Below are 14,101 nucleotides of genomic sequence, written 5' to 3' on the forward strand. Positions count from 1 at the left end.
CTACTGAATCCAAACGTGCACTTTACCAAGATCTCTAGGTGATTCAAAAGAACATTAAAGTTTCAGAAGCACTGGTCTGTGTGATATGGCAATTGCCATCTGGCCACAGTTAGCATCCTGCAGTGGCAAGCTAGAAGGTACAGTAAAAAAAAAAAAAAAAAAAAAAAGCATCCCTCTTATTAGATATGACAAATTAAGAACTGATATACAACTTTCCATTACAAAGAAAGTCAAGGCTGGCTTTCAAGCAGCCATAGTGAAGCTTGCATTTCTGCTGGTCACTGTGTTGGATCAATAATAAAGATGCTGCCCTCGCTGGTTTTGCTCAGTGGTTAGAGTGTCGGCCTGATAATTATAATAACAATATTTACAGTGTATTAGATACCATACTAAGGGCTTTACTTGTATTATTTTAATACTCACAATAACTTTATCAATCCTAATTTATAGAATAGATAAATAATTAATAGATAGTCCTTTTCAGCTTTGTTTTTTGCTACCCAAAGGTCAAAAGGTATAAACTACATTTCCCAGACTACATTGCAGCTAGGGTACAGACCTGCTACTTAGCTCCATCGAGTCAAGACATGGAGCCATAAATGAACTAAATGCAGTGGAAGCCATTCTCTGGGAGACTGGATCTTCTGGTCCATATGCAGGGAGATATATCTGGTTTAGCTGGGGAAGCTATAATGCAGTATCTAGCATTTAGTTTCAAAGGCCTTAGTTACAAGGTTATGGGTGGCTGGGTCAGTGCTGTTTGGGCTAAAAAATACCACAGTGTTTTTGGACAATTTCTGCCTGTGTTGTTTCTGAATGTGAATATCCAAGAATTATTAGCTATACCCTTTTTTCCCAGATATTCTGGGAGCTGCTTAATGTCTTTTAATAAATTCCTTTCCATTTACCTACCTAGAGTAGAGTCTGTTGTTTGCCAGTAAAACGACGGCTTGTATAGTAATTGAGATCAGTGAAATCATTAAAGGCTAAAAAAAATGATGTTCCTAAATTATGGCACTTGACTATCTAGTTTTCCAGAAAAGAATGTGATGTTTGAGATATTGTAAAGCAGGGACTTGAGGTTAATATTTCCTAGAATAGCAGTAATGATGATTAAACTAGTAGCATTATGTTAAAGGGACTAATAATTTTTAAGTTAGTTTTGCTGCAATTCTGGAAAAGTACCATACCTAAAAACAAATGTGTCTGTATGGCCCAAGTCAAGTAGAGAGCCACAATAATTATCTAGGCAAGTTATGAAAGGAAGGAAGACAGGATGAAGGAAATAAGATCACTTTAAATGTCCATTTTATATCAGGCACTGAATAAGGACCTCTATACACATTGACAAGGAGATTATAATAAAAGAATTATACAAATTATAATGGTTGGCAGGCAATGGTGGCTGGTGCTCAGACTGATCAAGAGGAGTAAGAATTTCAATTAAAATAGATATATTTGGAGTGAAATTAGTTTACTCAATTAAAATACACTATAAATAATAATAAGCAATAATAATCTATTAAGAACTTTCTGGAATAAATAGATGCCATATAAACAAGTAAAGTAGGTGGATAATCTCAGTTGCTTATTATTTGCCAAAAAGTATGAATGACCATGTTAAGGCTACAGAGAGAACTCCTTATTCTCCATTCCCCATTTCTTGCTTACCATGATTGTCCACTTTCTGTTTTCAGCCTCTGGGAATACTAGTGATTTCGGAGAATAAAACACTTCATCATCCACTTCTTCTGGCTTTCTGGGCAAGCAGTGTAAAAATGTCCAGTCAGAGGCAGCAACTTGAGCAGTCTAAGGAAGAGATGAGGATAAGATTGTGTTTTGACTATTATATGTGGCTATCACATTTGTTTTCTTCCGTATTTAAAAACACATATGGCCTGGAGTCAGAGATTATTGCAAAGGGAGAGATGAAGGGGCATGCAAAGAGACAAAGAAGGGGTTAAGCTCAAGGCAGCCAAGGGAAATGTATATGGTACTTTCAACTTATGGAACTTTAAAGTCATTTTTTTATTTGAGAGATCATCACTCCAAATTAAAACCACTACCTCAGTTTTCTGGTGCTCTGTCTAGGGGGATAGTGGACATTTCAGTGAAGAACTGTACTAGTGAAATATGTGGCTACTAGCAAAAGTGACCAATTATCCCCCAATATATTTTAGCAGTTGCTTTTAAGTGATTGTATTATATTTTGAGCTTATCTCCAAATTATGGTTTTTAGCACCTGAAGCATACTTTATTACCACTTAAAACAATTTTGAAAAAGAGTGCTGAGATAGAAGTACATTAAACAGGATTATGGGCACTATGCACTAGATGTTTCATTCTTAATGCAAATGTCCTAACAGTTTTAGTTTTCTCCAACAGTTAATTCCTGCAAGTTATACTTTCCCATCCATTTCCATTGTTCACTTATAAATTCAAAATTACATTCCATCATAATTTCTTACCTCAGAATTACTACTTTCGTACTTAAATTTTGTTTTACCTCCACTCTAGGTCTAGGTTTACAACCTTCTGAGTTTCTAAATACTGGAAAAGTGACAAAGGAGAAGAAAGACATTTGAACCTGTCATACATCAGTGACATTACTGCTCTTCATGTCTACAGTTCCAGCACCAGAAAAATGTCTAAGTTTGGTCAAGATGAGTATGAGGTAAACCACAGGGAAACTGAAAATTCTCCATGGGTAAGAGAGCAGACTGACAGCTATCAGAGGGGAGGGTGTAGGAGGGATGGGAGGGAAAGGTGAAGGGATTAAGGAAAAAAAAAAGCTTCATAGGCACTGATAACAGTTTGGTGCTTGCCAGAAGGAAAAGGCGGTGGGAGGAGGTAGAAGAGGGTAAAGGGGAGATAAATGTTGATGGAAGGAGACTTGACTTGGGGTGGTGAACACACAACACAATATACAGATGATGTAGTATAGAATTGTACCCCTGAAATCTATATAATTTTATTAACCAATATCACCCGAATAAATTCAGTAAAGAATAAAATAAAAATTCTCCATGAAAACGTTTGCCACATATATGACAAGGGATTGGCCACAATATATAAATAACTCCTTTTGGGGGGCGGGGCAAGAGTGTAGTGGAGGGGGTCAATGGGGGGGAAATGAGGATACCTGTAATACTTTCAACAATAAATATCAATTAAAAATAATAATAATAAAAGGAGAAAAAAACAATAGAAAATAAACAAAGGATATGATAGTGGTTTATAGAAAAAAACATAGAAATAGCAAATAAACACAAAAAGATGTTTAACCTCATTAGTAATCAGAGAAATGCAAATTTTAAAAAGCATGAGATATACATTTTTAAAATTAAAAATGTAAATAACTAAAGATAGAGAAAGTGTGAAGGGACTCTAAGTTGTCAATCCTGGGGAGCAGACAGAAGTAGGGAGGAAGGGGGTTAATGGGGGGGAAAGGGGGACATCTATAATACTTGCAACAATAAAGATAAATTTTTTAAAAAGTATCTGACATTTCACCCAGAAGTTCTTCATCTAGTGATCTATTCTCCAGTAATACTTTCACAAAGAAATATGTATAAGGATGTTCATTGCAGTATTGTTTGTAATTGAGTTAGTTGAAAATAGCCTAATTTATTAATAGGAAATATTTTAAGTGAATTATAGTACACTCATACTTTGGAATTCTATGCAGCCATTAAAAAGAATGAAAAATATCTAAATGAATAGATAAGAAAATCTAAGATTTGTTAACTGAAAAAAGTAATTCAGAATAATATGTATACTATACCATTTATTATAAATCAATAGTTGTGTGTATATACATATGCAAATAAACAGAAAAGTTCTGCAAAGAGACACATCAAATTGATAAACGCTGGCTACCTGTGGGAATAGTTACATTAAGGGGAGAAGGGAAAGACATTTTCAATATTTATTTTTCAAACTTCATTCTAGTGACATATATAAATAAGGAGTATATAGTTATATATTACTTTATCAATAAAATATCTACTATAATGGCTTAATCCCTCTCTGTACAAAAACAGATTAGTTGTTCTGCCGACAAAATCCCAATGTGCACCTGACTTTTAGGGTTTCCTCCAGAATAGTTGTTCTCAAAGTGTGACCCTAGAGCAGCAGCATTGCATCACTTGGGAAATTGGTAGACACGCAAATTCTTGGGTCCCACTCCTGACCTACTGATTCAGCATCCCTGTGGGAGTGGGGTCCTACCAGCTGTGTATAAACATCCCCTCCCAGCAACTCTAAGGCGTGCTCAAGATTGAGAAGCATTAGCCCGGCCGGGCGTGGCTCAGCGGTTGAGCGTCGACCTAGGATCCAGGCGATCGGGGTTCGATTCCCTGTCAGGGCACATGCCCGGGTTGCGGGCTCGATCAATGACTCTCTCATCATTGATGTTTCTATCTCTCTCTCTCCCTCTCCTTTCCTCTCTCTGAAATCAATAAAGATATATTTTAAAAAAATAAAGATTGAGAAGCATTGCTTCAGATATTCATGAAAGGCATCACATTCGATGGGATTCCGCTGGGAATGCCCTGGAGGCAGTTAGCAGAATTTAACTGGACTTGAGTACTTAGAAAACAGAGTCAAGGACTAGCCTGAAGAACATAACTATGGGGCCTTTCTTAGAGATGAAAGCAGAAGAAACCGCATGCAACAGAAGTAACCTTATGTCTCCAAGCACATAAAGTGTAAAGCATTCTGATGCCTCCGTTGCTGTAAGAGGGAAAAGTTAGTTTTCTTCTGCTGCTGGGTTTCAAATTCCTTCAACCAGGACAAAAGAGTCTTTCTAAAGGACATAGCTAATCTTCGAGAGAAGAAAAATCCCTAGGAGATACAGTCAGTGAGTCCTTCACAGGGAATGAAAGGACAGTGTGCTGTCCCCAAAGTGAATGAGTGATTAGATGGTTCTGGCCGGTATGAATGGAATTAATGAACCTTCAGAGAGATATCAGTTTGTACCTTCATTGTAACCTGGTAACCTTTGAAAGCCTGGAGCCGCTTTTTCTTCTCCTCTTCTTGCCCCATGCTTATCCAAGTGTCCGTAATTAATACGTTGCCTCCACGAGCAGCTTCCAATGGATTATTCGTCAGTGACAGCTTGGTATTGTTCTAGAATACATAGCATGCCAATTAAACAACTTCATGGGACAGAAAAAGGCAATAATAACTTTATATGTAAGGAACATACCTCCTTGGCATACTGCTCTGCCAACTTGATTATACTGGGATCCGGCTCATAACCCTGCAAGGGAAAAAATGTAACTGTTATTTAGGTAATTTTATTATATATACTTTCTTACATACATTATATTCCTTTCAACAATATTCCCACTTTCCCTTTTTTTTTTTTTGCTTTAAGTTGTAGTGCAACCATGTTCAGTAGTATATGATTTTTACATCTTGATCAAACCTTAATATACCTTTTTGAAATTTAAAAAGATAACCAATTGCCCCATTTTTCTTTTATTGTCTTGACCTCTTTAGTCATAATGACAAACAGAGTAGGGTGCTTTTTAGCTCTTGGTATCACTGCTTCTTTTTCCTCTAATAGCTTAAGAGGATCATATACATAATTCTACAACCATATGCATTTTTGTCTCAGAGTCTTTCCATGAGCTGTTATTTTTTAATGCTCTTTTGTCTGAAATGCTTTTCCACACCCACTCCATGTGGATAACACTTTCAGATCTTAGCTCAATTATTTCCTACTCAGAAAAACCTTCCCTTACCACCCCAGCTAAATACTAACAGCTTACATGCACACCTTATTCCTTTGCATTCGCCAAGAAGTGTTCTGAGTGTCAGGCACTTGCTCTGAAATGGCACTTACACAGCAGGCACCTTGTTTTTGCTAAAATTTATTTGTTTGGGATGGTTTGGTGAGAGAAGGATCAGGACTTGAGTGAGGCAAGCAAGTGCCTAAGGCACAAAATCTAAGGAGGAGCTCACTGTGAGAGTCATGCAAGCACAAATTTTGCACCATAAGGTGCCCCAGTTGCACATCCTAGTCTCAACTCTAGATGAGGGGACATTATGGGAGCAGCTAAAGTCCGCCATGCTATTCCAGACCTCACAGATAGCCCCTCTGCCTCTATCCTCTCCTTCCAATCTGTTCTGTACATTATAGTAAGAATTGTTTTCTCTGAAGCCCTCAATGTTTACTATTTGTTTATTATGTCAAATCTGATTAAGAGTGTCAAGGCTCCCCACTGACATCCCCTGCTTCTGTCTGTTTTAATTCTCAACATCTTGCTGCAGGAAAGCCAATCTTATTGACATCCCTGCACATGCATTGCCCTTTTCTGCCATCACAGCCTTTTACCCTTGAATACCTCCCCCTTCACTCCTGGGCATCTTCAAAGGAATATGTCAGCTCCTCCTTTGTCAAAACTCTAGTCCAGCCTCACCTCTACACCGTCCATATGGAAGTCTTGTCAGTACAAAACCCATAATTATTCTCGCCTTCCTTCATGCTTCTCATTTTCCTGAATTCTTAGCATTGATTATGAGTTGCTTTTTATAAAATCTCAGTGTGGCATTGTGGTCGACACTGTGATGTGCCATCCAGATTCCCCTTTATGAATAAGGGACTCATTCCCCCAGCTGCTGGGCATGTTACCAAAACATGACTTTCAGCCGTCATTCCTCTTTGGGCACTGCATCAGCTGCAGAGAGCTGGTGCATCCAAGGTCACATACCTTTCCAGGGAAACCTACATTTCATGACTGGTTGACAGAAGGGTATGAAAACCTCATTCCTCTTCCCAACTCAGGACAGCTCTGAATGGCTATCTCAGATCTAGAATTCTCCACAAGGTCAGCAGAGGTGATTGTTAGGCCTGCACCACACCTTGGTTTCTCTCTGTGCTCACTCTCACTTCTTTTTCCTCCCTTCCACAGGTGTTGATCTCAAGGGCATGCCATAGTAAGCATCTTGCATTATAAACTGTGACTCAGAGTCTGCTTTCCAAGAATCTCAACCCACAACAGGTATGTTCAAGTTTATTCATTTGAAATTGTGTTCATTTGCACTTGCTTGTCTACTGTAATTCCTTCTCTCATTACAAAATTCTCGAGGAAAGAAACTATTCAAATGTTGATGATGATGGCTACAGACATTTTAGCAGCTTTACTACCCTTCAACTAGCCATGCATTTTGGTGCTTTGTTTATCAAGGTTTGGGGAAGATAATTATAAAGGTTTGCTAATTTAGCAACAAATGTTGTGACCATTCATACTGGTAAACATAAATGAAGAGACTTGGCTATTACTTCATGTGCCTCCTACCCTGAAAATTTAGCCTTCCCTTTGAAGAGCAGGATTTTATACTCCTTAAATATAATCATTCTTAGAGAAGGAATCAATAAGTACTTAGAGAACCAACAGAGAGGTTTGGAAATTAGAAAATCACCCAACCTTGCATGCACTGGTCTATGACTGAGAATACAAAGTGGAATTCTTTATTCACAGCTCAGCTTTCAATAGTAAATCACTCATTGGCTTTTATATAAATCTTAAAACCAGAGGAAGAAGGTGATTAACAAACCCAGTTCAGTCTAAATATTCACTTAGAACGATGTTAAAATCATTACCATCAATAGTTTATGGAGCAATTTTACGATCAAGGACAAAATTATGTTTTCTTGAACATGTAAGTTATTCTTGGTTGAAGAATGGGGAAATAGATTAATTATGGCCCTGGAAACTTTTTAGTGCTTCTTAAATTTACAATAAATCTCCTAGCTCTATCTTTAAAGGAAATAGGTCTACTTATAAATTGATGGAACAACTTCTATACTATCTGACTTTCCAGAAGACATTTTAAAACTCTTATACCCCCAATAATTAACCAGGCTTTAGTACTCTTTATCATTTAAATGAGTTTCCGTATAAGAACAATACTGAAATTACTCTCTAATATTGGAATTTTTTCCTTTGATGCTAATAAAACATTGGACATGCAATAAAATGTGTAACTCATATTTCTCCAACAGAATAAATTCTTTCCAAAAACACCTTATAGCAGGGAACAATTATTGTTAATGTATGTTTTATCTGTAAAAACTAAATGCAGTAATAGTTCTCATTAATACAGCATTTTTCTTCAAACTAGATTTGTAGTGAGAGTGCTAACTCTTCCCATAAAGTAAAGAAGCACCACCTTAAGCACATGTCATATCTGACCCTTTATTTCAGTTCATGCTGAACAAAAGAGAATTATCTGTTATGAAAGTTATCTCTCTGAGTCCCCAAAGTTTACTATAATAGGGTGGCTTCCAATACATGCTGTTGCTGGGCCTGCATTTTGTTCTATGTCAAGTATATTAGGAAGAATAGTGTCCTCCAAAAAATTCATTCTCACCCAGAATCTCAGAAAGTGACCTTATTTAGAAGAAGGGTCTTTTCAGATGTCATTAGTTAAGATGAGGTCATACTGGATCAGGGTGGGTGTAAATTTAATGAATGCTGCCTTCATAAAACAGGGACATTTGTAAACAGAAACGCCGACAAAAGGGAAGAAGATAAGATGGAGGCAAAGATTGAAGTGATGCAATCACAAAGAAAGGAAGACCTGGGGCTACCAGAAGTGGGAAGAGACAAAGAACGATCCTTTTCTAGAGGCTTCAAAGGGAGTGTGGCTCTACGAACACCTTGATTTTGGACTTCTAGTCTCTAGAATGAACAGTGAAACAATAAATTTCTGTTGTTTTAAGCCATTCAGTTTGTGGTAATTTGTTAGCCCCTGCAAATTAAGGCAGCAAGTTGCATTGACTCAAACTGGTCCAGCAACAACAGTGAGGAAAAGCACTTTTGTTCTGTTTTGTTTTGTTTTGTTTTGTTTTGTTTTGTTTTGTTTTGTTTTGTTTTGTTTTGTTTTGTTTTGTCTTGTTTGGTTTGGTTCTGGCAGGATGTAGCAGATAATGTTGATGCTCTACCCAAATGCCATCAGATGTCCCTTTTTACAACTTTTGATCCCTCTATCCATTTCAGTGTGCTTGTCACACAGAATACTCACTTGTCTTCAGAAGATGATCCTCTGAATACCAGCTGCTTTTCCTGCCAAAAGTACCAGGTAATTTGCAACCCCACCTCCCCTTGCTGCCCTTGACCAAGGACTGGTTCAAAGAATGAAATCCTGCCCTGGCCAGTGTGGCTCAGCGGTAGAGCATTGGCCTGCACAGTAAACGGTCTCAGGTTTGATTCCAGGTCAAAGGTACATACCTAGGTTGCAGGTTCGTTCCTGGCCCTGGTGAGGGCATGTGCAGGAGGCAACCAATTGATGCGTCTCTCTCACATTGATGTTTCTCTCTCTCCCCCTGCCTCCATTCCATTCTCTCTAGAAAAATATCCTTGGGTAAGGATTAACAACAATAAAAAAGAATGAAATCCTGTCTTCCTTTTCCCATGTTGGGATAACTCTGGGGCATAACTTATACTCCAAAGTACCTATGGGATCAAGCTGAAGCTCCCTTCTGTGAGACTGTGCCTTACATGACCAAATTATCCTGGTTTGCATGGTACTCTCCCAGTTTTTAGCACCAATAGTCCCATGTCCCCAGAAATCCCCACTCCTGGGCAAACCAGGATGCTTGGTCACTGGAAATAGCATTTTTGTTTAGATTCTTCCCTTTCTCTGTTCTGCTCCCCCTGTTCCCCTACAGGTTTCCCTCCTGAGTGCTTCCTTAATAAATCACTTCATCTCATCATGTAGGCATTTTACCATCTCATATCATCATAAGAAGAAGGGTAGTGCAGTACAGTAAGATATTTAGAGAGAGAGAGGCAGACAGACAGAAAGAGAACATTCACATAACTTTTATTACAATATATTGTTATAATTGTCCTATTCTATCATTAGTTACTGTTAATCTCTTACCAGGCCTAATTTATAAATTAAACATTACCATAGGTATGTATGTATAGGGAAAATCATATATATAGAGTTCAGTTCTTTCTGTGGTGTCAAGCATCCACTGAGGATCTTGGAACGTATCTCCCATAGACAAGTGGGGACTACTATATTAGAAAAATGTCAGCATCCTAGCCATGCCTTGTGAATTCTATGCTGTCTGGATTTTATTGCTTTCTTCAGCTTTTGTGGCAGCAATGCACAAGGATGCCAATCATCAGAATGGCTGATTTCAGGCCATTCGAGAGAATAATTCAGATATACTTTTACCTGGACTCATAAGCATCAGCCAAGACTTTCTTATTGTAGAGATGGGAAATTGGGTACTCAAGAGGCCAAACAGTAGGACTGGTAACATAACCTAAATTTTATGGCCTCACCTGTGGTCTTGAATGGAAGAGAGGTTTGTTTTCACTGGGTTATTCCATCTGGGGATGATTGGGGGGGGGGGGGGGGTGGTAGATTCAAGGTAGAAAGTTTCCCTACCTTTGGAGTAGCTGCTTGAATGTTCATTCCAAATTTTGCTGCACTCATCATGATGGAGTGCAGGATGTTGTTCCCATCCCCAATCCAGCTGAGGGTAAGGCCTTTCAGAGAGCCATAGTGTTCCTAAAAAGCAAGGGATGGAGGAGATTATATCCAGGAGGAATTCCACTATGTGAAACAATTATTAGAGTTAAAATTAAAAAAAACAAAAAACAGTCTTTACCCCAATTTTAATGCTTTGTTGGAATGATTAAACTATTGTTTTGCATTATACAGAGAAATTAAATAATATGAATGTACAATCACAAAAATAGCAAAATGTCCTAATATCTTAAACCAATACATCTTATGAACTCATATGAACACTCATATCTTCAAACTTTTCAAATCTGAATCTTTGTCATATTCATTCATTCATTCATTCATTCAACAACTTAAGCACCATCCATGTCCACTTTCCTTGGCCCTGTAGATATAGCAATGAACAAAGAAAAAAAAAATCACTGACTTTATGGAGTTTACATTTGTTGGTATAAGAAAGGGGAAATACAATGCACCTAGAACAGTGTAGCATGGTAGTTGAATATGTTTTCATGTATATAAAGTTGAAAAACATGTCTATTAATACTCTTAGCTGCTACATGTATAGACATGTGTAGCTAAACACATGCCTTGGAATTATAAATACAGACATCAGTATAATAATTCCCTTGTGTGGTGGGAGGAAATGAGATCAGGAAGAGTTACACAGTCAGCTTCAACTCTATCTGTAATAATATTTTATTCAAAAACAGCAAAAAATTCTAAAGTAAGATTTGACAAAACTGTATGATGGGCATATGGGTGTTTATTTTTCTTGAGGTATCTATAGGTTTTATATATTTTTATGTTTATAAAGATAAGATTAAAAAAAAATAAAGGCTAAGCAATTTGGAGATCACTGAACTACTAGGTGACTAAGCTAGGATTTAAATCCAGGTCCATCTGATTTAGATTCCACGCTCCTCATAAGCTGCTATTTATTTATTCAACTCTCACTTTGAGGGTCTCCTATATGAAGTCATTGCATCAGGTCCTGCAGGGGACAATATGATGAATAGGGCATTTCACTGTCCCTCAATGAATTTATAATCTAGTAATGACAATGCCCTAGGGCTAAGCATTGAATTATCTGGTATATATGTAAAACCCCATGAACAAATAGCCACTTGGTATCTAATATCGTTGTATCATCCTCTCTGCATGAATCTTATCCTCATCACCAACAAGTTTCATTTTGAGTTTAACTTCACATTTATATGCGCATAGCTTATTCAAATGAGGAGGAATATGGACCTATCCAGTTTTCCCTGCCTCCCCAGAATAGTCCATAGACACGGAAACCATGGTTTTCAGGATTCCCAGTTGCAAAACTATGCAGATTGGCTGTGGCAAAACAAATGAGATAAATCTTTCAAAGTTATTCAAGTTCCTAAATTGGGGGTACATGCCTAAATTTGAGTCTCAATTCTATGTATTGTGCATGTCCTTAAGTCAAGCCTTAAATAATCGGTTTATTAAAATGATAGAAAACAGCCTTCTTTTCAGAAAGTGATTTCGTAATTCACCATGTTGAATATTCAAAGCACACTCCACCAGTTTTCACTCCTGAGCCACAGAGCCTGATGTATGGAGGATTACATAAAGCTTTTCCATTCTGTATGTTCCAGCATTCTGTATTCATCCATTGTGTTAGATATGGCACCAAAAAGCAAAAGGATTGAAAGATCATGGGATGAGAGAGAGTCTAAAGAGGTTGTGAATCCGGTTGAGAACAAAAGGCTCTTACAGTATGTTTTTAACAATGCCCTGTTCCTTGAATATTTAATATACAAACATATGCTATAATTCTTTGCTAAGATGATATTTGAAAACAAAACATTAATGCCATGATTGAAATGGTTCCATTTAGAGCTAGTCAAGAACTATTTATTGATTTTGCTCTTGTATAAGGCAAGGAAATAAGCCAACCTGGAGCGTGAGGTAGTCAGCCAGGATCTGGATAGGATGGTACAAATCTGACAGCCCATTGACGATGGGGATGGATGCTTCTTTAGCCAGGGTGTCCAGATCTGATTGTTTATACACTCGAGCCAACACTGCATCTGTCATGCTAGATAACACACTGCAGCAAACCAAGAAAAGATAACCTAAGTTAATTATGCTTAATAATTCCTTCTTTAATATAGAATCTTAAACAGTAATAATAAATGCTAATAAATTAGAATTTTTACTAAGTTACATCTACTGATCACCATAACAGATTTAAAAGCTAATATTAAACATGTAGTCATTGCGAAGCCAGATGTTGTTCCACTGACGTCTTAAACAGTGACTGCTGATTTTACTATTTTTTTTACAGAGATAAGAAATCAATTGTGGGACTAGCAGTCATAATGATGAATTATAATTAATAAGTAGCAGTTGGTAAAGTTAAAAGAGGCAAGACTAAAAACAAGATATACAGAGAAACATTAATGACCTGGCATGTGGCTAATTTTCTTTTGCACCATCCCATAGACAAATATACATTTTCACTATAAAATTGAAAATACCAATGTGGTAGCCGGCAGAGGCGCACACACAGATTACCATGAGCTCATAGCCCCCAGCTGTTTACCTTCAGAATCCACTGCAGCATTCCTGTTGAGGCCCCAGTTTCCCCAGGCTGCTCCCACCAATGACTGAGCATGGTGGGGGCACCAGAGCTGGGCCATTCTGCCACACATGAGACTTTTCTGATGGGCAGTGTGGTGAGGCTCCTCATCAGCCTGGATGAGAATTTCCCAGAGCTGCACTGTGTCTGAGGTTCTTTCTATCCTACTCCTTCCTTCCTCCTCTCCTTTCACTGGGGTCAGACCTGAATCACCCCTCTGAAGCCTCTCCCTAGCTACTCCTCCTTCTTCTATCCTTAATCCTTTACAGTTGTTTCCCCAAATACAACTCTTGCATCTCTAATTCCATCCAGTGAACTTGAACTGACACAGCCAGCAATGAATTCTTGCAGGGGCTGAGCCTGAGAAGGCATTTAGCCCTTGTCCCTGCACTCTGTATAGTTATCAGCATCTCTGCAAAAGGCAGAAAGTATTCAACATCATACAACACACACACACACACACACACACACACACACGCATACACACACAAAATCTATCAAGAAAGCAACACAAATCAAATTGTGGCCACAAATTCAAACAATTCATAGGAAGATGGATATTATTATTATCATTTTATAGCCAAAGGACCTGAGACACAGGGAGTTTAAGTAACTTGCCCTGAATCACATAGCTAATTAAGTTGGAGGAGCTCAGATTCAAATCAAAGTCAGTTTAACACAAAAGTCCATATTCTTACCATTATAACACATGACCTCAAATTTGATGATGATTTTGGTTAAAATCTTATTTTTTTATTATTCAAGGGAAACCCTCACAACAGAGGCTTCTAATCATTTCAGTTTTAAGGAACTATTCTTAGTAGCAAAAAAAAATTTGGAAATCCTCTCATGATAGTAGTTATATTAAAAGATAGAGTCATGATTATAAATCTGGCTCTGGATTCTAAATCTGGCTCTGTAATTTAGTAGCTGTGGGTTCATTTTATACTTCTGTCCTCCAGAAGTTTGTAAGATAATATATTTGTGTTG

The 14,101-nt window shown here is 37.7% G+C and overlaps 1 protein-coding gene across 1 annotated transcript in view; it reads right to left on the bottom strand.

Annotated features, from left to right (window-relative positions):
• Positions 1-14,101, bottom strand: part of OTC (ornithine transcarbamylase) — a 51,568-nt gene that overhangs the window by 4,027 nt on the left and 33,440 nt on the right. The window contains exons 5-9 of the mRNA XM_081125446.1: positions 12,427-12,580; positions 10,417-10,539; positions 5,210-5,263; positions 4,981-5,130; positions 1,672-1,809 (exon numbers count right to left, since the gene is read on the bottom strand). Of these exons, the coding sequence (XP_080981572.1) occupies positions 1,672-1,809; positions 4,981-5,130; positions 5,210-5,263; positions 10,417-10,539; positions 12,427-12,580 (619 nt within the window). The remainder of the gene's footprint in view (positions 1-1,671; positions 1,810-4,980; positions 5,131-5,209; positions 5,264-10,416; positions 10,540-12,426; positions 12,581-14,101) is intronic.

The sequence above is a fragment of the Miniopterus schreibersii genome (assembly GCF_964146895.1).
Source record: "Miniopterus schreibersii genome assembly, chromosome: X".
Classification (NCBI taxonomy): domain Eukaryota; kingdom Metazoa; phylum Chordata; class Mammalia; order Chiroptera; family Miniopteridae; genus Miniopterus; species Miniopterus schreibersii.